The sequence below is a fragment of the Cololabis saira genome, chromosome 8 (genome assembly GCF_033807715.1).
Source record: "Cololabis saira isolate AMF1-May2022 chromosome 8, fColSai1.1, whole genome shotgun sequence".
NCBI classification, from domain to species: domain Eukaryota; kingdom Metazoa; phylum Chordata; class Actinopteri; order Beloniformes; family Belonidae; genus Cololabis; species Cololabis saira.
The window spans coordinates 7,581,726-7,606,019 of record NC_084594.1 but is presented as its reverse complement, the minus strand read 5'-3'; the positions used below and the strand labels follow the sequence as shown (position 1 = coordinate 7,606,019).

Genomic DNA, 24,294 nt, shown 5'->3' with positions numbered 1-24,294 from the left:
AGGGCTTGTGCGAGCTGCTCTGCCAGCATTTGTTATGTTGGCCAGAATCATTTTCATTTACTGTATTTTGAGGTGCAATATCAATGACGGGTGTATTTTCATACATACGGCGCATGATAAAATATATATAAAGCGTAACAAAACAGTCTGCCAGTCAAAAATTTTTTCAACTCATTCACAATAATCATCTGCATCATCCACTGCACTTTAAATTTTTATATGGGTGTTTGGTTTTTGGGGTGTTTGATTTATATATGACAGTGCTGTGTGAGTGAGATGGAAATTGTCAGTTTCCCCGAGGGAACCTCCCAAAGGGATTAATAAAGTCGTCTGAATCTGAATAAGAATATCGTTCAGTTATAACTAAAACAGAAAAATACTCACAAATACTGACATTGCCATCCTCCACCAACCCCGGGAGGGCCCTGCACTGAGCTCAGGTCTCCTCCTTAACCTGAGGAGTGAGCAGGCCGCATCTTTTCACCAGACAGGGTGGGGCTTCTCCGGCCAAACGTAGCGCGTGGAAGGATCACGTTATTCCGGCCGGATCCTCCCCACCCCATCTGGCGCCCCGGTTGGCCAGAGGGGGCATGTGTAGCCCAGGACTGTGTGCATGTTTTTGTGAGGGTAGCTCAGATTAGCTACCCAGGGGAACACGGGGAGAACATACAAACTCCACACAGAAAGATCCTTTCGCCAACCCCACCCATGGTGTGGGCACTGAAGTCATGGGGGAACTAACACGCACTTCAGCACCCACAGCGTCCCCCGGCGGGAATCGAACCCAGGACCTTCTTGCTGTGAGACCGCTGCACTACCAGCTGCGCCACCGTGCCCCCCAAATACTCACATTTTTAATCATTAATTCAATGGTTCATCGTTGGCAGCGATAGCAGACACCTGAAGTTAGTGTGAGGTTGGAACAACGTTGTATTCCAACATTCGATTATAACTGGATTATGATGTAGATTTGAAAATTGTATTTAAGCTAAAAACCTAACGTTGGCTTGACATCTAATATAATTAGAACATAATTTCTATAATGCTGCATGCTTCAAAAGTCAGCGGATACCCGTTTTAAATAATCATAATTTCAATGTTGACCAAAATAACTGATTATAATTATTTTTTCCTCCACAACTGAGTCGTCCCAGTGATCTGGGACTTGTCTCCATGTTTTCTTCATATTATAGACATAAAAGCATCATGGGACAGATTCGGGGACCTCCTAAAGAGACTAATGTCACCTATTATATCTTATTTTACATATCATTTGTTGAATTAACTTTGAAATGAAACAAAAAAAAAAAAATATAGTTACTCTTTTCCTGTGAGTTACACCTAGCCATTTCCAGCTCCTGCCTTTAGTGATCAACAATAAACTAGTTTGCTTTTGAAAGTGAAGATGATGCGTTTATTTGCATGTAGAGCAGGAAGGTCAGATCTGATCACTCGGAGCATATTTGGGTACACATTTTACTCCCAACCGTAAACAAGCCCAAGAGTTGGCCAAATGTGATCGCATGTCACAAGTGAAGCACAGAGATATAAAGTCTTAATCCTGCTCTTGGTCTGTTTCCAGCTCTTCTCCCAGATTAACATCTATGAGTCTTAATCAGATACCTTGATGTAAGTTCTGTCTCAGAGAGAACTTCTCATCCTCTCCCAAGAGCTCGAATACGCTCCACAACGTTGTATAAGATCATTACATCTCACATGGTACACCCTGTCTCTGTTTAATCTTGGATAGCATTACGGTGATGAGGTGACCTGAATGACAGCTTAATGAAAGCCGGAACCCCTATGTGGTCCTACTTCTGACAAATAAGGATGACAACGTGGTCATGTTTAAAAATTATTAAAGATCTACTTTGGTGGCAAGGCCTTTGAGATGGCTGCAGCACAGCAGCTCACGCTGCAGGACAGAAAAAGAAGGATTTCTCCACAAATCTTTCACCATGGGCATCTTTGTTTCTGTAACACCCCAAAATCTTCTAGCGTATGTAGGAATGCACCATTTATCAAATCTACAGTAGGTTTTCGTGGCTTCCTACACATAGCAGTCGCACCTCAACTCATCAAGGAAGGGAAAAACCGTTAATTTTCATTCATGGTCTCTGCAGAAACAAGTTTGGGTGGACTAAGCTGCAACTGCATGGAGGATGTAACGCGTAACTCTGCAGCGCCAACAACGAGCTGCACAACCTGCCAAAGGGGCACGAACGAGTTGACTTTCATGTTTTTGACAGAACTGAGAGAGATGATGATGATGACCAGTGTTGTACAAGTTCCTACTTCTCATGAACTAGTTCAAAGTTCAGTTCACATAGTTTAAAAATTAATAGTTCACGTTCATAGTTCACCATTTTCACTTTGAACTAATTCAGTTCATTTCAATATTTTTAGGTGAGAAGCCCGAATGAAACGCCCCCCTATCTGAAAACTGTTCACCGTATACAATCATGTATTGTCCTAGTGGCTTTTGAACTTTACTCAGAGGCTGTAAATCTCCAACAATGTGGTCCATTATCAGTTTGTCTCCCTGTTGCAGGTAAATCAACCCCCTGAAGGTGCAGCAGTGACTGGGGTCGTTTGGGTTGTTGGGTCTTCTTGGTCTTTCCTGATTACTTTTTTGGATTGTCAAGGACTTGCAGATATTTTCTCACACTGGACGGATGCTTTAACTCCACATGACGTTTCAAATGTGAAGTTGACGAGGCAGACGTTGGGACTTGTTTTCTCAGCGCAAGTGGACATAATTTGCACAGAAAGGTTAGATTTTTACCGTCGGACTCTTTGGGAGACAATGTGTAAAATTACCGCAGATAATGATAAGCGGATCATCATCTGACGGCTCGCTGACGCTGCGTCTGCAACGTCTCTCTCTTCTCTGGTCATGTAAAGATGCACCGGGCTCGGGCTGCCGTTGCCATGGAGCTGGTGCCCGTTGTTATGCTAGTGTGCATTGCATTGTGGGTAATGTAGTGTGAAGTCGTCGTCTCGTCGAGTATTTTAAATGTGGTGAAATGTATTCCGTAATAATTGGACCTAAACAGTGAAGCTGAAACTCACATAATCTGACCAGTTCAAAATCCAGTTCGTTATCTACAGATCTGAACAAGTTCCCGTTCAAGTTCTTTATTTGCAAATATGTTGCGTTCAGTTCAACGTTCTCACAGGAATGAACGCGTTCATTTGAACTCGTTACTGCACAACACTGATGATGACGATGACAGTGAAAACCATCTGGCAGCAGATTTACCTTCATAACTTTGAAGATGATGATCTCGCCTGTGGTTCCGGGAGTGAGGAGGTTAAAGTGCAGCAGATCGGAGTACCTGGACAGATACACACCTGGAAACACAACATATTTCAGATCAGAGGGGTTTTTTTTTGTTTTTGTTTTTAAATAAACCTAAAACTATATTGGTGTTTATATTAAATGACTGATCTGGCCCCTCTGTTGTCGTTAGGTGTGAACTCTCTAAAATAAGTCAAGAATTGCTTTGCAGCCATAAGAGCCATGCAGTCGTAACCGTAGCGACTGTTCCCATTCCTGAGCAAACCGTATTAAACAAAAGCTAAATTTCAATGTTGGGTTCTCGCCAGGAATGAATTAACAGTTAAAAATAGCAGGATGATAAAGTTATCAACCACAGAAATTCTATGGAATCTATTCACCAAATCCTCAAATACAACCAAATACAAAGAAGTTCCATAAAGCACACGGTAAAGGATCTGCAGACGTGTTTGTAAGGACCAAACAGGGTCTACGTGGGGCCATTTGAGCCCTGTTTCCACCGATGGGTTCAGGTCGGGTTGGGATTTCCACAACCAATACGTACCCTCACCCGATAGGCGGGGTATCGGCTGGATACAGCAACGCATCGCTGTCCTTAAAGGCTGAGTTATGGTTCTGCGTCAAAACGACGCCGTGCCTACGCCGTCGCTGACGTGCACCTCCCAAAATTGTAACTACGCGTCGAGAAGAAGCAGACCAAACGCAGACAGAGAGGGCTGTGATTTGTTTGCTTGGTAGCAACGCATTTCCGGTTTGAAGCAGTCGTGAACTTTCAGCGTTCTTTTATTCGTGTATGTGTGATTATTTTTTGTTTTGGTTTTTTGCACAATAGTTGTCCTTATCTCTTTGATTCACTGCGACTGGAAAAGTCGGATAAACCATTCAGGAAAAGATCGCTAACTAGCGGTCGAGGGGGTACTGCACTGCGGCGAAATGGAGTGACGGAGAAGTCCAAAGGGTTCATGACAGTTTCACGGTGACGGCGTGTGCTCTGCATTGGTGTAGCGCAGAACCATAATTCAGGCTTAAAGTATAACCAAAACACAACAGAGAAACAGAAGACGAGGAAAAGTCTTCTGCAGAAAAAGTGGGACGGCTCGAGTGGGATATTCAGGTCCAGTATTTTGCCGGTGAGAGAGCAATCGGGTGAACGAACCAAGCAAACATTCAGCACTTTAATGACCTCACTTCTCACCGAGAAGAAAAGATCTCGATCTGCAGAGCAGCTCCTACCTTTACTGGGGTTTCCCAGCAACGTGATCCTGTTGTGACCCAAAGTCAGGCCTTTCTCACAGAGGGGGGGCAGCTGTAACAGCAAAATGAAAGAGCAGACGTTAGGTCACAGAGTGGACTGAATTTCACCCTCAAAAGGAAACTAATAGTTAGCTGCTCATGACAAACCCCCCCCCCCCCCCCCCCCCCCCCGCCGCCACCAGGTCGTAAAGCTCCCCAGACCACAAACACAATGACCCAAACAAACATTAACTCTGATAACGTCGAGCATAGAAAAGCCTGAGTAGTTGCATCTTTTTCCTACCAAAACCTGTGAATCGGTGAAGATGACATATCTGACATGTAAAAAAAAAAAATAGTCCCATCCTGAAAGTGCAATGCATCAGGCTCCAAAAAAACAACGTCTCCCAGGAGACGGGCAGAGTACTCAGAAAACGTACTGTGGATATTTTCTGTAGCCCAACAATCAACAATAATGAATCTTACCTCCTCGGCATTAGTTAACAGGAAACAGTAGCTCTCCTCCAGCTCCTTGTCCGTTCTCCCGTCTCCCTTCATCTCCCTCCTCTTTTCAACAAACTGAAAAACACAAAAACAACAATTAATCCATCCATCCACTTACCTACTAATCTATCCACCTACCCACTAATCCATCCATCCATCCATCCATTTCTCCATCCATTTACCTACTAATTCATCCACCCATCCATCTACAAACTAATCCATCCATCCATCCAATCATCATCAATCAATCAATCCATCCATCTATGGTGATAACAATGAAGGTTCGAGAGTTAACAGCTACACTTTGCTCCAGCATAAACAGATAGAGCTCGACTGAAGAAAAAAATGCATCAAAATTCATAATTTTTCTTCTGAGAACACTTTTTTTGGCACTAGATTTTCAATATTCGTCAACTCCAAATTCTTTGGCGTAGTCTGCCTCTAAATTTAGATTGTTATTTTAAGATTTAATTCCTCTTTCCACAGGAAAACGAAGGTTTATAGTTTACAACTTGTATCAACTTTGATAGTGACATGTCTGCTGTTGTCTGTGTTGGTGACATGCACATAATTATTACCACAGGAAAGCTGAAGCTAGTGAGCTACACTTACTCTTTGTAAGTAGAGTCTAAATCATCTCTAAGAGTCTCTAGAGGGTGAAATATTGCTCATTGCCTCAGCATGCAATAAAACAGTCAATTCATGATACTTTCTCATCTCCTAATTTTTATACCCAATAATACAATGTCAATGTCATGTACATGAGACAACAATGTTGACGAATTTATGGATTTCTCGCTGTGATCGGCAAAATCATGATCGGCAGATACTGGTTTTCGAGATCGGTGATCGGCCCTCAAAATCCTGATCGGTGCATCTCTACTTTAAAGGCAGCACAAAAGAACGCAGTTAAACGACTCTCTACGTGATTCACTCCTTTACCTCTTTCTCAAGGAGCTCGCTGTGGACGAGCCGAGGACTGGAGTATGTGAAGCATCCAGCAGAACTGGTGTCAACGTAGCTGGAGGCCAGGATGGTTTTCATGTCTTCAAACTCTCTGGACTCAGTGGAGACGTACTGGAAAAGAGCTGAAAGAAAGACAGGAACGACAGTTCACATGTTTGTTTTTTGTACCCTTTTCACTCCCGATGACTAATGAGAATTAATGTTTTTCCGTATGTGTAGAAGATCTGACATTCAAGAGCAGCTAAATGATATAACAGCTTAATCAAATAAAGTCTGCTTGCACAGCTTCCTGTATACACCATATGGGTGTGTGGACGCCTGCAGGCGGTAATCTAACTAATTAAGACTAAACTTCAATTATATGCAGACGAGAAACTCTTCCAAGGTCATGACTTCCTCTCGTGTGGAATTTGAGCCTTCTGCAAAGACAGAAGAGTGTAAATTAAGTCCAACATTGATGTTTGGTGAAAGTAAATGGCTCAGAATCTGAGTAAAAGTTTATGACTAAACTGTTTATAGAGGGAAATATCATAACTCTTTAACTGTACGCTTAAATTGGATATTTTTCTTTATGACAGAATAAACCAACCTTTGATTAAAATTAGGGCTGGGCGATATATCGAGTATACGCGATGTATCTCGGCTTCTACTCTGTGCGATGTACAAAATTACTATATCGTGAATATTCGAGTATACATTGTCACGCATTTGCTTTTAGCCGCGGGCATTAAATTACAGGCTTTTCTCACTCTCTCGTCTCGTTTCTCCTTCTCAGAGAGATAAAACAAGTGTACCTAGTTACACACTTCAGTCACATGCTGTCATGCGTGCATCATCATACGACCACGACCAGCTGCTGGTGTCAGCGCTGCTGTCCGGGACCACCGGTCAGTTCCACCTAACTTTCCCAAACTCGGCCTGTTTGCGCCGTGAGTTCATCCGCGCGCAACAGACTCTTTTCACAGCAAACTGGGACGGTTTAGTAAAGACGGGAGGGGATGTTTTCTCTCCGGAGAGCCGAGGAGCCGATCAGTACGACACGTGTCCGCGCGCCGCCGAGCCTTTCTCATCCAGAGCTGAGAAACGTCACCTAGTGTTGCTTAAATGTAGCCACATGAAATCAATCACTATCATCGAAACAAAGTCAAACAAGACTATATGACGTCATATTTCTAAAAGTAAGTGAAAGTGATGCAAAGTAGAGGAGATGATGAAACATTGCAGTCCCTACACCTACAATTAGTCTGAATATAAAGGTGCTCTGAGGGACCCTCCTGCTCAGAGCAGCTCATCTTATGACAATAATATGTGCAATAACATAAGATGTGCAATATCTGCCAATCTACCTCACAACACTCCACCTGCTTTTCTGCACTGTTTAACTGTATATACTGTTCATATCCTGTGTTTATACATATTTTATACGTATCTTTTTGTATTTTTTATTTCTGACTTTTCAGTCTTTTTACCCCTCCCCTATATGTGTGTACTGCTGACAACAAATAAGTTTCCCCACTGAGGGAGAAAATAAAGGATATCTTATCTTATCTTATCCAGGTAAAACCTGGTAAAACCTGGTAAAACCTGGTAAAACCTGGTAAAACCAGCTCATCCTGGTAAAACCAGGACCAGAAGATGTTATTAGCAGATGTTCTTCAGACGGGAGTCAGAGATGCAACGTGCACTTTCTGTTTTGAAATGACACTTTTTACATTTGTGCCACTCACTGCCAGGGTTATAATAGTTTTGAATTTTTCATTTTAGTTTAGTTTCATTTCATTTTGACTTTTTCTCCTTCAATTCAGTTAGTTTTAATTCGTTTTTAGTGTGGGTTTGCTAGTTTTTATTAGTTTTTATATTTTCAAAAATGCTTCGTTTTAATTTAGTTTTTATTAGTTTTAGTTTTAGTTTTAGTTTTGACGTCACGGACCGTGAGGCGTTAAGGTGCCGTAGCTGCCAGTTGGAGATAAACGGCCAGAGCGGAATAAATTGATCATACCAAGAGGCTTATATTGACAGGGACGAAAACGAATTATATCTATAATTTCAGTTTTTTTAGTTAGTTTTCTAAACACACAATATAGTTTCAGTTACTTATCATTTTTGTCTTTTAATTTTCGTTTTTATTTAGTTCAGTTAACGGAATTGTTTTTTCAATTTTAGTTTTTGTTATTTCGTTCGTTTTCGTGAACGATAATAACTCTGCTCACTGCTTAGTAACTGTTTAATTAATACAGTCTTGGCTTATTCCCCCTTTTTGCATGAAAGTTTAAAATGAGCATATATTAATGCAGTATGAACAAGAATGTTTTAATGTAGACATATAGAATCATCATACTGGTGTGATTGTAAGCATCAAAGTGTTAATTCAAGGCTAAGGTAAAATATCGAGATATATATCGTGTATCGTGACATGGCCTAAAAATATCGCGATATTAATAAAAGGCCATATCGCCCAGCCCTAATTAAAATTCTCTAAAAATATCATCGATATACCTGTAGATTTGATTTATCGCAAATGACCAATTTCTACAGTCGTTTGCAGCAGATTTCCCATCCGTTGGAGACAAAACATGAAACAAGTGGGCTAATAGTGCTGAAGCTCTGCTGCTCGGAGCTTAATGAAGCAGAAACACCTGCCGCCCTGCAGGGCTTCTGCAGCCTCGCTGCCACCAAACCCTCCAGAGACCTCAGACCCTGCGACAGCTGCCTCCCTCCGTGCTGGAGGTTCGTCTGGGGTCTCAAGACCTCAGAGAGGAGGTTAATGAGCAACCATGTCCACAGGTCACAGAGCAGAACATAAAGAGTTTTGTCTTTGCTGTCAGGGAAATAAACCCACAACACACAACATTGATGTGTGTCAAAGGTTTAGTAGAGAAGGCCACTGGGCGCTCTGGCTCAGTCATAACGAAACACGGGCAACAAAACACAGCAGAGATAAAGCAGCATGTTGTGATTTCACCAAAATAATACTGAATTCATCAGTCAGCAAAAGAATGTCATTTCTTTTTCATAGAAAGAATGAAAGTTTAACTACTGGAGCTGAACAAGATGAAATAAGCCAGCAGATGTGGTCAAATATATCTAAAAGCACCGTTAATTAATAAAAACACATCAACATTTAAATTCTACTTTTCTTTAAGTTGCAAAAAACAGATTAAGCACATCATCTGTCAAGAAAGCAGGAAGGCTTCTGCAGATTTGTGCTACTGTTTGGGGTAAAAACTTGCATCCATCCTGGAGACGACTTGTATTCAGATCGTACTTTACTGCTCTATATTCAAATAAATGTGTGAAAATCTTTTTTTTTTTTTTTAACAACAGGCAGGAGGCAGAAACATTTATTTTTTATTTGGAAAAAAAAAAGGCCAATCTTTGTTGTATTTCCCGCTTTTCCACACACTCCTTAACTCCTTTCTGCACTTTACTGCAACTTTACAATCTCCACAGACGAGTCCAGCTAAAAAGGCGTGTACTACAACTACAGTACACGTGTTTACAGCCCCAGAGTCACAGTTTATGACACTTTCGTCACACGTGCACAGATAACGGACGTCAAACGCGTGAGCTGTCTCTCATTGTGGCAGAATAAATTTGCATTCACGCTGTTATAAAGATGAGGACTCAAACCCCACTGACCAACTGACACGTTCTTCTGAACGTGACAGTTAGATATGGATGTGACAGTGAGGACGTATTCAGAAACAAAGTCCACTTGTGATCAGATCAGAAAGAATTCCTCATAATACCAGGTCCAAACACGAACTTAAAGACGTATGGATTCATAACATATTCTATCCAAGTGTTACATCACATGAAAGAAATGAGAAACCCAAAGTATCCAGTCTCAAATCAAAGATTTATGGCGCTTTTACACTAGTACAGGGGTCGGCAATCCGCGGCTCTAGAGCCGCATGCGGCTCTTTAGCGCCGCCCTAGTGGCTCCTGGAGCTTTTTCAAAAATGTTTCACCTTTTTTTCCCCTTTTTTTTTCCTCTTTCTTTCTCTTTCTTCTCTCTTTTTTTCTTTCTTTTCTTGTTTTTTTGCTTTTTTTCCCTTTTTTCTTCCTTTTTTCTCTTTCTTTGTGTTTAATTTCTCTTTTTTCCTCCTTTTTCTCTTTTTTCTTTCTTTTCTTGTTTTTTTTTCTTTTTTCTTTCCTTTTTTTCCTCTTTTTTTTCTTCATTTTTCCTTTCTTTTTAATCTCGACATTTCGACTTTTTTCTCAACATTTCAACTTTTTTCTCAACATTTCAACTTTTTTCTCGAGATTGTACTTCAACATTAATCTCAACATTTTGACTTTTTTCTCTAAATATTGACTTTTTTCTCCACATTTTGACTTTTTTTTTCGACATTTCTCCTTTCACCATTTGTCTTCATTCTAAGGTTTATACAAGACCTTTCATTTTTTGCGGCTCCAGACATATTTGTTTTTTGTGTTTTTGGTCCAATATGGCTCTTTCAACATTTTGGGTTGCCGACCGCTGCACTAGTACCTACTCAGCGCGACTCGAATCGCCACGCCCCGGTTTTGCGCCTTTACACTAGGGATCGAGGCAGATGGAGGCGTGCCGAGTAGATACTTTTTCTGTATCTATTCTGCCGAGGTTCTAAGCGTGTTGAGTCGACCCTGGATGGATCTGACGTCATCACACTACAGGCCACCGATTGGTCGAGGGGCCGTCAGACGTTTGAATCAGGAAGCGGGAATCAGCGCAAGAGCAGCTTGCGGCTTCTGTCTGTTTGGTGATCCAACTCTGAGGTGCAGATGTTCATAAACCTGGTGGCTGAGGAGAGAATTAAAAAAGGGATCTAGACGGGCGATAAGAAACGACCAGATCTACCAGGAGCTCTGTCACTTCTCAGCTGATCTCAGCTGCCAGCTGACTTTTCAGCAGCGCCGAGACAAACAAAAAAAAGCGTCGTCGCTTGGAGCTTCTCTTACTCTCATTTTTTTAACTTGATATCAAACACAAGTCACAGTACCTGATGGTAGTTATGTCTTCCTCAACATCTGCACTTTATATGATTGATTATGTACTGTTAACTGGCTGTGACCTCCTATGCATCTGCACTTTATAAGACGTGGTTTTATCATTTTATTGCTACTTTGTTCCTCTGTTATTGTTTTGTATTCTGTCTTTTAACCTTATGATTTTATTTGTTTTGATGTGCGCTGCTGCCTTCTTGGCCAGTTCACCCTTGTGAAAGAGATCCTTGATCTCAATGGGCTATTACCTGGTTAAATAAAGGTTAAATAAAAAAATAAATAAACAGACCCAGCAGCACATCTATCATCTCCTCCAGGTTCTACATCTTTAGTGTTGTTGTCTTCTCCGTTTAGATCACACAATCAAATACGTCACAGCGGAGGACGAGGCGAGTGGAGGCATGGCGAGCCGAGGCGAGTCGCGTGGTGCAGTGGGTTAAGCAGCGGCTCATATACTGAGGCTACAGCCCTGCAGCGGTCGCAGGTTTGAATCCTGGCCTGTGCACCTTTGCTGCATGTCATCCCTATTCTCTCTCTCTACAACTTGAATAAAGGGCCACTAGAGCCCCAAAAAACACTTTAAAAAAAGAAGTAAAGCTTTTAATGCTACATAACGTGAATTTGAGCGCATCTTTTGGCGAAAAGTAACACAGCTGGAACGGCAAAGAAAAGAGATTGAATGCGTAATTTGAATATTTACCGACTGTTATTGAAAGTAGGTGAATATATATATATATATATATATATATATATAGAATTTTCACTGAGATGAAATCCTGGTGTTGGAAATATAAACAAACAGAGAAACTTGGAAGTAGAAAACAGACATCTCACACCATAGTAAAGGACATACAGTTCCCTTTCTTCATCATTATGAAGAAAACTCACAATAGCATATAAAAACAAATACACAACCCAGTTCTGGGAAATATTCCTCCTGAGGTGCAACTTTTGTTTTCTTCTTTACTTCTGTTTTGGTTTTACAAATACTGACTTTACATCTGAGCTACGAAGCAAGGTGACATGTTTCCACATGTTATGTATACTGTTGTCCCTCTATCCACTAAACTTCGATTTGAATGTGAAATAGTCTTCTCCTATTGCAATAATCCCAGCTACCCACTGGTGTAATCTTGCATTGTTTGTTCAGCTTCTGGTACTGATGCTGGAGAAATATGAGACAACCTGTGTGTTTTGTAAATTCTTGTTACACGGCACCTATTACTTTGTTTCTGCACGCTTCCTGTAGACAATATCCACTATCTTCCGCTGCTGAAATTACTCAAGTGTAAAAAGAAATAAGCAGAAATATAAAATTTCTTTAGTATAACTGTCAGAAAGTTAAGAGTAAAGGTCAATTAAAATCCCAACTTCCAAAATTAAATGCAGAAGTACAACAGTAACAATTTTTCCTGATTTCATTGCATCAGTATTCTTTAACGTAATATCAGATTTAATATTTTGCACCCTCTGTTGACCTTCAAGCCAAAAATGTACCAAGACTACTGCACAAAACGTACTGATACGATAAAATCAGTGTTTTTGGACATCTTTGACGTGTCTAAGACTCTAAGAAAAAAGAAAAAGTTATCTATGCCGTGTATTATATGCACAATATCTTATCTTTTATGGGGGGATGTAAACAAGTGGCATCACATATTTAAACTGACATTTATTGGCTTAAAATCTAGGAAATTATTGATTATTTGGTCATTTAATGCAGAAAAATATTTGGACGTGACGATTTGATTGCATTTTTATTAAAATCATGTGCATTCCCGGCACAATGGTCTCAAGAGGGTAGTAAGCTGAGATAAACAAGAAATCTGTGTCCCCAAAACTCAAATTAGAGTGATCCACAAGTGTTAAAAGTAAGAATTTTTTACTTTAAAACAATTTACTTCCAATTACAGGTGACAGTGGGCTGCTGCCTTTTAAATCTCTTCATCATTTTCATAGTAAACTAGAAATGACAAAACTAACCACTAGTGATAAGGAAGATAAGTGTCGACTTGTAGTGGCCGCTCACTAGCAGGACACTTAGTCCACGGGACAGAGCTCACAATTTCACTCGTCAGTACCACTCAAGGTGACAAAACTTGCTTAAGATTTTTGAAGATATCTATGTAGATGATATTTTGGTATGATAACCCTTCCTGAGTGGCAGCTGGATCATAGCTTGAGTGACGACATGTGATGATTCTGTACTTGGTTAACCTTCTTAACACTATCTTAAGTACACAGAACTTGATAGCATAACTATAATCAGATCTTGACATATTCCCATTAATAACAATGTTAATTTTGTTTACAATATTGTTATGTTTATAATGTTGTTTATAAACCTAAGCTGGTTCCTTATCTCATTGTTATGTCCTTTATGTCGTGTATTTGCATGATAAAGACCAGTTTGTGACATCAGCCTAGCGGTTGTTATAGTTTCATAGGAGCCTAATGATGCTATTCTAGTTTAAGGCTCACAATGACCTGCAACAATGATATAGTAGGGGTATATTATACATTTCCTGAATCATTATGGTCCTGTGAGTATTCCAGTTTTAGTATTTTGTGTATCTGTTGTTCCTAAATGACACCGGGCTAAAAGATAGTATATCATTTAGGTGAAAATTGTGTACAAATTGTGAAACATTGACAGATATCCTGTACATGAGTCTAAACCAGGATATGCACCAGCATCCAAAATGTAATTTTCCGAAGAGGGTGGGTGACTTCATGAGCTGATAACTATGATGCAGCTGCCACTCAGGAAGGTTATCATACCAAAATATCATCTACAGACGTGGATCTTTTCAAAAATCATAAGTAAGTTTTGTCACCTTGAGTGGTGCTGATATCTGGTCTGGCCCATGGACTAACTGTTTAGTTCAGTAGGTTAGAATTCACAAGAATCTAGCCGTTATTAATGATGACCTGACTTTTCAGTTGGTGTTCTGTTACCCTGGTTACGGGCAGTTGTTAATGAGAGACTGAAATAAACTACACAAGTTTTTCCTTCGTCCACAAAAAGGCCGTTCTTCAGCTCTTTTGTTCCCAAACTCCTACAGTCTCATGTTTTATAGGGTGAATAAGACGTTAAGCTTAATCTACCGACTATCCCTAATAACAATATTCCCTAAACTTTATCTCCAGCCTGAACTATAACGTTAAGATTAACCTCAACTTATGTATTTATTCATTTGAACCCCTGTTTTAGTGTCTCTGATGATAAACATGTGCTCTGCTCCGATGTAAACACGGAGGCGTCGCCTCCGTGTTTACATCCATTTACCGAGCGGAAGCTAACGTCAAAATACTATTTTATACTCAAACCTGGCCTCATTAGGAATTAATTTCAATAAAAAGCAAACTAAAGTTAACTAGAATAGTTATATAAAAGGTGAAAGGGGCGTTTCCAAGCGTGTAATTAACGGCTCTTAACGGATCTTTAACACAGAACGTGAGAGATGGATGGATGTAACGAGAGAGAAGACATTTCCTCCCAGAGCCTCATTGAGAATTAATTTCAATAAAAACCAAACTAAAGTTAACTAGAATAGTTTTATAAAAGGTGAAAGGGGCGTTTGAGCGTGTAATTAACGGTTCTTAACGGATCAGAACGTGAAAGTAGAGATGGATGTAACGAGAGAGAAGACATTTCTTCCCAGAAAAAGCGAAGACTTAGTGTAAATATCTCTTTAAAAAAAAAAAAGGGAAACCGAATTTACTTTCCTAAAGAGGAGCAGGTTACGAGTTCTGAAAGTTATTTGAGCCAGAGTCATGGGTGAAAATGAAAAATTTAAAGTAATTATAAGTGTTTCACTTGAAGACAATCAACGTGTATTTAAACTGAAAATATTTAAAATATATAAATGTGCCTTAATTCCCCTTTATGTTTTCATTTATGCTCTATTATAGGAATTACACACATCAGAAGTACACAGACTATTTTTATTCATTTGAACCCCTGTTTTAGTGTCTCTGATGATAAACATGTGCTCTGCTCCGATGTAAACACGGAGGCGTCACCTCAGTGTTTACATCCATTTAGCGAGCAGAAGCTAAAGCCAAAATACTATTTTATACTCAAACCTGGCCTCATTAGGAATTAATTTCAATAAAACGCAAACTAAGGTTAACTAGAACAGTTTCATAAAAGGTAAAAGGGGCATTTCCAAGCGTGTAATTAAGTAATTAAGTTATTAACGGATCTCTACCTTTAAGAACGTAAAAGTAGAGATGTAACGAGAGGGAAGACATTTCTTCCTAAAAAAAAGGGAAAACTTAGTGTAAATATCTATAAAAAAATGGGAAAACTAATTGACTTTCCTAAAGAGGAGCAGGTTACGAGTTCTGAAAGTTATTTCAGTGGGAGGCAAAGAAACATGAGTGAAAATGACAAATTAAAAGAAAATTTAAGCGTTTCACTTGAAGACAATCAACGTGTATTTAAACTGAAAATATTTCAAATATAAAAATGTGCTTTAACTCCCCTTTATGTTTTTATTTAGGCTCTATTATAGGAAGTACACACACATTTCAGTGTCAACAAAGGTCGGATTACCAGATTCTGAGCACATAGTTGTAGTAGGGCTGTGCGATTAATCGATTTTAAATCTAAATCGGATTTATTAATCAAAATCGATGTTAAAAAAGGAAAATCGGAAAATCGATTTTCCTTTTTGTAGCTGGCTGCATTACAGACAGAGCTCGTCTAGTCATCTTTGTTTGGTCAAGAAAATTGTAAATGCTGTCACTTGCTTTCATTCCCAATAGGGAAATTTGTCTTTAAAAATAAAGATAAGATATTTGAAACAATTTATTCCATTGTCTTTTGTGGTTTTACCCAAAAAATCGAAATCAAAAATCGGGTTTTCAGAGGAAAAAAATCGGGATTTTATTTTTGTCCAAAATCGCCCAGCCCTAAGTTGTAGTTTATAAGTGATTAACGGGTAAATATTTAAGATTTCTTAATAAATCCATGTTAAAATGTTAAGATACTGGACCTGGTTGGTGGAAAATGTCCCTTATTTCCGATGTAAACACGGAGGCGTCACCCCAGTGTTTACATCCATTTACCGAGCGGGAACTAACGTCAAAATACTATTTTATACTCAAACCTGGCCTCATTTGGAATTAATTTCAATAAAAAGCAAACTAAAGTTACCTAGAACAGTTTTATAAAAAGGTGAAAGGGGCGTTTCCAAGCGTGTAATTAACGGTTCTTAACAGATCTATAACACAGAACGTAAAAGTAGAGATGGATGGATGTAATGAGAGATAAGACCTTTCTTCCTTTAAAAAAAAAGGGAAAACTTAGTGTAAATATCTCTAAAAAAAATGGGAAACCGAATTTACTTTCCTAAAGAGGAGCAGGTTACGAGTTCTGAAAGTTATTTCAGTGGGAGGCACAGAAACATGAGTGAAAATGACAAATTAAAAGAAAACGTAAATATTTCACTTGAAGACAATCAACGTGTATTTAAACTGAAAATATTTAAAATATATAAATGTGCTTTAATTCCTCTTTATGTTTCAATTTAGGCTCTATTATAGGAATTACACACAGGAAATACACACATTTCAGTGTCAACAAAGGTCGGATTATCAGATTCTGAGCACATAGTTGTAGTTTATAAGTGATTAACGGGTAAATATTTCAGATTTCTTAATAAATTCATCTTAAAATGTTAAGATACTGGACCTGATTGGTGGAAAACATCCTTATTTAAACCCAAACACCTGACAGGTGTTTGGGAAAGGGGCGTTTTCGAGCGTGTAATTAACGGTTCTTAACGGAACAGAACGTGAAATTAGAGACGGATGGATGTAACAAGAGAGAAGACATTTCTTCCTCAAAAAAAAGGGAAAACTTAGTGTAAAACTTAGTAAATATCTCTAAAAAAATGGGAAACCGAATTGACTTTCCTGAAGAGGAGCAGGTTACGAGTTCTGAAAGTTATTTCAGCACAGAAACATGAGTGAAAATATCAAATTAAAAGAAAATTTAACGTGTATTTAAACTGAAAATAATTAAAATATAAAAATATGCTTTAATTCCCCTATGTGTTTTCATTTAGGCTCTATTATAGGAATTACACACACAGGAAATACACACATTTCAGTGTCAACAAAGGTCGGATTATCAGATTCTGAGCACATAATTGTAGTTTATAAGTGATTAACAGGTAAATATTCCATATTTCTTAATAAATCCATGTTAAAATGTTAAGATACTGGACCTGGTTGGTGGAAAACATCCCTTATTTAAACCCAAACACCTGACAGGTAAAAACAGGTAAGTTAAATCCACCCACATTTCTTCTCCTTGGTTTTCCTGGGGATGTGGAACTTGTTGGGCTCCATGGGCATGTGTCTCTGGTGCATCCCCGGCCCCGAGCCCAACGAGCCCCTGCTCCTCATCGGGGAACTCGTTAGATCGATGATCTCGCCATCTTGCAGGCTAGCGTTAGCTCTTAGCTCCGGAGCAGCCAGACTCCTCCGGGCTCGGCCAGTGTCTCTCTGGAGGAGACCGTCGTCCATGGTGGGGGTCTCCGCGGTGAAATAACCCCCGTCCCGGTCCGGTCCGGTCCCGGCCGCTGCTCTGGTAGATAAACCCGCCGCTAGCTCCCGAACCCGCCGCGCAGGGAGTCCGACCGACACACAGCCAGCGCCATGCTGGCTCTTCTTCTCCGGCATGGAATTGTAGTAGCTGCCGCCGCGGCGGGCGGCGCCACGGCGCCCTCTGGCGGATCCGCGCGGAATCACAATCAGAATCAAGGCAGGGCAAATTTATTTATAAAGCACATTTCACATGATGAGCATTACTCTATGGAGGATTTTTTGTGCCAAAATTAAATAAATAAATACATAATTAATTAATTAATTAAAATGGGAATTAAATATATAATTAATTAATTAAATGTGTCATTAATTAATTAAAATTAGAATGAAATATGTCATTAATTAATTAAAATACAATTCATTTTAAGTAAAAAAATATATTTATTATTTCAGCATTTAATTAATTAATGACACATTTAATTAATTAATGATATATTTCATTCCCATTTTAATTAATTAATGATGTATTCATTTATTTAATGTTGGCACAAAAAATCCTCCATAGTACTCGAGTTGAGGGGGGATGTTCTGCCAATTTCTGCTGCTTTGCCAAAAAATGCTACCTACTGGTTTTCCACCTTTGTAGAGCTACAATTTTACTGTGTTTTACTCCCTAGCCCACTTCCTTTTCCCCCAAGTGGTGCTTGTCTCTTACCAGGCCGTTATTGTAAATAAGAATGTTCTTAATGACCTGCCTGGTTAAATAAAGGCGAATGACTGAATTAATATCAAATAAAGTGATAGAATTGTTTTTTTTTCTCTTTATCGTATAATGTTCACAAAGTGTAATGCAATTCATGTCATGGGTAGTGTATTTTGAAGGATCAAATACTCAACATCCCATATTATCCATTTTACATCGTGCAAGAAACGATGCAAACTTTGAAAATCTACTATGCGCATGCGCAGAACCACAAAGTAGCATTTCTCGGCAGGGAGCAAGGATTGGCAGAACACCGATGGCATCCCCCCTGTAAAATTGCCATCCGCCTTTCCATCCCTTATGTCATTTCATCAATGAATGTGGTTTTACTGCTATTTAACCTTTAGAGTCATCCCCAGAAAAATAACACCAGAAAAATAACTTATTTGACAATTTTCACCTGTTTCAAGTAAACTTTCACTTGAAATAAGTAGGAAAATCTGCCAGTGGGACAAGATGTATCTTCTTTTTACAAGCAAAAAAATCTTGTTCCACTGGTAGACTTTTCTACTTATTTCAAGTGAAAATCTACTTGAAACAGGTGAAAAATTGTTGCTTTTTCCAGTGATGAGTCTTGTTTTAAGTGTAATGAGATTTTTTTTACTAAAATGAGACATTTTAACTAGAAATAAGACAAATATTCTTGTTAAGATTTTGAGTTTTTGCAGTGATCCATTTTACTACTACAATATGACAGAGTCATATTGATAAGTTCAGAAAACTGTTTTTTATTGTTGTGTTTTGATGTACTTTGTATTTGATGTAAGCCCAGTGGATATTTAAAGCTTACAGAAGGCTGCATTTAATTGTTGCTATGTCATTCCTGAAGTATTTCTGCAGGTGTTTTGGTCAGTGCTATTATTTGTAAATAAAATCCACCATCCCCCCTGATTTTTTTTACACCTCGAGTGCTGATGATGAGCATGGACTCAATGTGCTCAAATACATAAACAAATAAACAAACAAAATTACAGGTTTACAATAACAGAAACAGACAATTTATTTATTTACCGTATTTTCTGGAATATAAGCCGCTACCTTTTTCATAGGTTTTGAACCATGCGGCTTGCCATGCGATTTTTCTTCCACCGCTCGGGGCGCTCTAACCGGAATTAGAATCAAAACTAAGACAAAATAAATTCAAAGAAGAATTCACTACTTCTTCTTTAGCAGATAGAAGTAGGTAGAAGCAGATTTCAAACAGATAAATAGATAAATAAATACCGGTTATTTTCTCTTGGTTCTGTCCCGTTTTAATCAGCAAAGTTGCTGCCGTGTTAAAAGACACTGTTAGGAAAGGATCTATTTAGGTACAAACATGTACATCATTTACAGTTCAAAATCATCCTTCTGTACATGTAGTAAATATCTAATCTAACAACATAAATATCTGCGGCTTGCATATCATTTTTTTTTAATAGAGGATGTGGCCAGAGCCGGATTAACGCAAAGGCAAACTAGGCATGTGCTTAGGGCCCGATTGACAGGGGGGGGCCCAGACAGAGGGACAAAAAAAAAAAAAAAAAAAAAAAAAAAAAAAATTTTGTCTGCACACATATTAATGGTTGATACCATGCCGGTAAAAACATAAGGCATATATATATATGTGCATTATTACTATATTTAGTATACATACATATATATATACACATACATACGCACAGGGCCGCCGCAAGGGATGTGCGAACCGTGCGACCGCACGGGGCCTCGCGCCCCAAGGGCCCTCGCGCTATGGGCCGTTTTTTTTTTCCCCCAATTTTTTTTTTCCTTTTTTTTTTCTTTTTTTCCCTTATAAATATCAACAGTCACGTTCCATTACAGACCTAAATGTGTACTAGTCTGTGCATATCAATAAATATATGTGCAATGATGCGCGTGTATGTTGTTCAATACAACTGATCAGACCAAGCGCGGACACAAGCTAGTCTGATCCAGACGGGTGGAGTTGGAACAAACTGTCACACAATGTCGAGAGAACGAGACAGATTCAGGAAATTTCAATCAGGGAATGAAAAAAGAAAAAAACTAAAGAAAATGGAAGAGTTTAATGCCTCTCTGAAAGGCACGTTTGATAAATTTGTTACAAAAATCACTGATCCGACCGGGTCTCAAGCAGCCGTGGGGCCCCGCGTCGAGGCAAGAGATGATGATGAGGCAGGGGAAGGTATCCAGTATTTTGCTAATTGGAGAGTTAAAATTGCGCATATAGACACCCGATCCGACCCGAAAAAACCCAAAAATTTCGCGCGAGGGGCCCCCCTAGCCATTTCACACAGGGCCTCGCAAATCTCCCAAACGGCTCTGCATACGCATACACATACATACAGACATACATAGCCTACTACAGCACACTTTGTCTTACTGCAAATTTTATTGGTCTTTGTAGATTTGACTTCTTATTTAACTATTCAATTTAATCAACACATTTAATTAAGATTTTCTGCAAAATGCTCACAATCGATAAGATAAGGATAATTTAATAGCATTTAATAGAGCGTTGTAATAACGTATAAATAATAAAAATCTAAAAATAGTCTGATAGACTGTTTAATATACAACACATGACTTTATTTTGGAATACAAAGAACCAACTTGACTATGACTATGCTATGTAAAATGTGAATTAAGTTTTATTATTAACTTTGGTAAGTTTAAGATTTCATAAATAACATCGATGGAGGGGGGCCCAAAAATCACAGTCTGCCTAGTGTAGTCCATTTATTTAATCCGGCTCTGGATGTGGCTTATATGCAGGTGCGTCTTATAGTCCAGAAAATATGGTATTTATTAAGTTTATTTGTGTCCGGGACAATGTTCAAAATTACATTATTCTCAGAGATGAGAAAAGATGCTTTGTACCAGATTTAGCTTACTAGCTACTTTCCATCCGTAGTCCCTGGGCAGGTATATGCATAATAAAAGGTAAGAGCGTCAAATACAAAACAAATCAATCCACACATCAACACATCACTCACACACTCATGTACAAAACATATTACATAAGAGGGGGAAATATGTTGTTGTAAAAACAATTGTAAAACAGTTTAGATATAAAATTAATGTTGACAAGTCTGATTCCTTAAAATCCACTTTTTGACTGCAGAAGAAAAAACGTTGAAGTGTGTGCAAAGTTTCAGGTATGTAGAAAGATTGTTCCATGATTTGATGTCTTTAAAGGAGAAAGCAGATTGTGCAAAGGCAGAGCTGCTTCGGGATGTTACAATCTCCACTTGAGACAGACCTTGAGGCTCTGACAGTGTGTTCAGAGCAGAGTTTAACAAGGTTTTTCAACAAAAGTATACAAAACATACAAAAGTATGTCAAGAGAAAAACAACAATAAAAACCATAATTCCATTTTAACAAAAGTGCGATCACCCAGCCAACCATGTAGAGTTTACTCAAACGCCTGTGCAAAAAGGTACGTTTTTAGTCTGCTTTTGAAAGAGGGCTGTTGGAGCAGACCTTAGTTCCTGCGGAGAGGAATTCCAGAGAGTGTAGTAGTGACTGAAAGCACCATGAGCAGATCTAGTGTTAATTCTAGGTATGATGGGAAGACTCTTATTTGATGATCTAAGGCAGTGGTTCTCAACTCCGGTCCTCGGGACCCCCTGCCCTGCATGTCTTAGATGTTTCCCTGCTTCAGCACACCGTGATACAAGGAGCTGTGTCATCAACAGAACTGTCCAGACTTTGATGACAAGCTGGTGACGACTGTTAATTAGAATCAGGTGTGTTGATGCAGGGAAACATCTAAGACATGCAGGGCAGGGGGTCCCGAGGACCGGAGTTGAGAACCACTGATCTAAGGCAGTGTCTCCCAACCTGGGGTCCGGGCCCCCCCTGGGGGGGCGCCAGAGATCTCTGGGGGGGGCGCAAAACTTTGTCTGCTTTGAAATTATGCAGTGTAAAAAATATATTTGCGAATGAGTCATTAGTAAGACATTGTTAGGAATAATTTATGAATGTCTTGAATATTTTTTGTGTTTTTTATACACTGGTGACAAACACAGGAAATGATTTCATTCCTTATTATTATATCATTACTCAACATTTAATCTACTCCAACAGGTTGTTAAAGGAAAAATGTTAAAAAAATGTTGGTCTCATATTAAAAGAGACATTTTTTAGAAGTATTTTTATGTCCTTTTATGTTCTTTTTGTGCGTATTTTATACATTAGTGACATTGGAGAAAAACAAAGTCATATGTACAGAGTAAACCAAAGAGAAATGTATCAAAAAAACATAATTAATGTTCATTTTTTCAAATAAAGACTATTTTGGTGCTAGTACGTGTGGGTCGGGGGGCCTGGCTGGTCTTAGACACAAGTAGGGGGGGGGTCCAAGGAAAAAAGGTTGGGAACCACTGATCTAAGGGATCTGTCCGGCATGTATTCAGTGAGCATGTCAACCATGTAGGAGGGAGCTATGCCATTCATAGATTTAAAGACAATAAGAAGTACTTTAAAATCTACTCTTTGTTTAACAGGGAGCCAGTGAAGAGAGGATAAAACAGGAGTGATGTGTTCATACCTCCTGTTTTTTGTTAGAATTTGGCTGCAGCATTTTGAATAAACTGGAGTTTATGTAACACTTGCTTTGTTAGTCCTGCAAAAAGTGCATTGCAATAATCAAATCTACTGGAGATAAAAGCATGAACCAACTTTTCAGAGTCTGATTGTGACAGAAAGCATCTTACTTTAGATATATTTCTAAGATGATAGAAGGCAGTCCTGGAGACATTAGCTATGTGTTTCAGGGAATTTGACTCAGTTATTTTTGCTCACTGTACAGTATATAGACAAATGACAACTCTTATTAACATATATACAATTGAAAAAAAGTGAAAGGTAAACTTTCTCAGCTCTTACAAAGATCAAAATGATCTCTTTTCTGTGTTCACAGTGTAATTTTTGTATTTGTCGGACTATAAATCGCATCAGTCAAAAAGTGCATCAGTAGGAAAAAAAAAACGTATATATGTATATATATATATATAATATATGAATCACACATTTCCTCCAGTCCCTCACAAGTTTCTCACTCACTCCCAACTTTCTCTCTGCGGCCCGATTGCCGTTGTCGGCTGCATATTTCACTATCTGCAGTTTGTAATCTGCAGAGTAGGCTTTTCTTTTTGGGGGCATTTGTGGTCAGCCCTTTTCTCAGTTGTCTTTAAATCAACGTTTAAATGAATTTTCGGTGGTACAGCAGCAGCAGCACCCACCGGTATTTGTACACAGACTAGAGCGCCCTCTGGCAGCCGAAGGTCTGGTTTACTCCTTGCTCATGTCGGTCAGTGTGGATCAACATTTAAGATCATGTGAAATTAAATATAAATTGCACCTGATCATTACTCGCAGAAACAGATAAATTATGAAAAAGAGTGTAACTTATAGTCTGGAAAAATACAGAACATATATAAATAAACATATATCTATAAAGTTTAAATTGAGTTGAGATTATAGTTGGATGGAATATACACACACACACACACATACACATACACATACACATACACACACATATATAAATATATATATATATATATATATATATATATATATATATATACGGCGACCGAGCGAGAGGTGTGGGCTTGTTTATAGCCCCCCAGCTCAGTCGCAATTTGTTGGAGTTTCCCTGCGCCCTCGGGTCGGGAAAAGGTCTCTCACCGTTGTTTGTGCCTACGGGCCGAACAGCAGTGCGGAGTACCCGTCCTTCTTGTCCCGGCCGTGGAACACTGGAACAGCTCTATACCCTCTGCAGGGTGCTTGAGGCTTCATGGGAATTTGCCCAACCAGTCTACATGTGTTTTGTGGATCTGGAGAAGGCCTTTAACCGTGTCTCTCGTGCCGTTCTGTGGGGGGTCCGTGATTATGGAGTCCGGGGCCCTCTACTAAGGGCTGTCCGGTCTCTGTATGATCGGAGCAGGAGTTTGGTTCGCATTGCCGGCAGTAGGTCAGACTTGTTCCCGG

At 39.1% G+C, this 24,294-nt stretch overlaps 1 protein-coding gene across 1 annotated transcript in view; it reads right to left on the bottom strand.

Moving 5' to 3' along the window:
* The window catches only part of LOC133449101 (protein TASOR-like), a 49,410-nt gene extending 31,732 nt beyond the window's left edge, over positions 1-17,678 (bottom strand). The window contains exons 1-5 of the mRNA XM_061728234.1: positions 17,308-17,678; positions 5,981-6,126; positions 5,021-5,113; positions 4,535-4,607; positions 3,263-3,354 (exon numbers count right to left, since the gene is read on the bottom strand). Of these exons, the coding sequence (XP_061584218.1) occupies positions 3,263-3,354; positions 4,535-4,607; positions 5,021-5,113; positions 5,981-6,126; positions 17,308-17,533 (630 nt within the window). The 5' untranslated portion in view covers positions 17,534-17,678. The remainder of the gene's footprint in view (positions 1-3,262; positions 3,355-4,534; positions 4,608-5,020; positions 5,114-5,980; positions 6,127-17,307) is intronic.
* Positions 17,679-24,294: the final 6,616 nt, after the last annotated feature.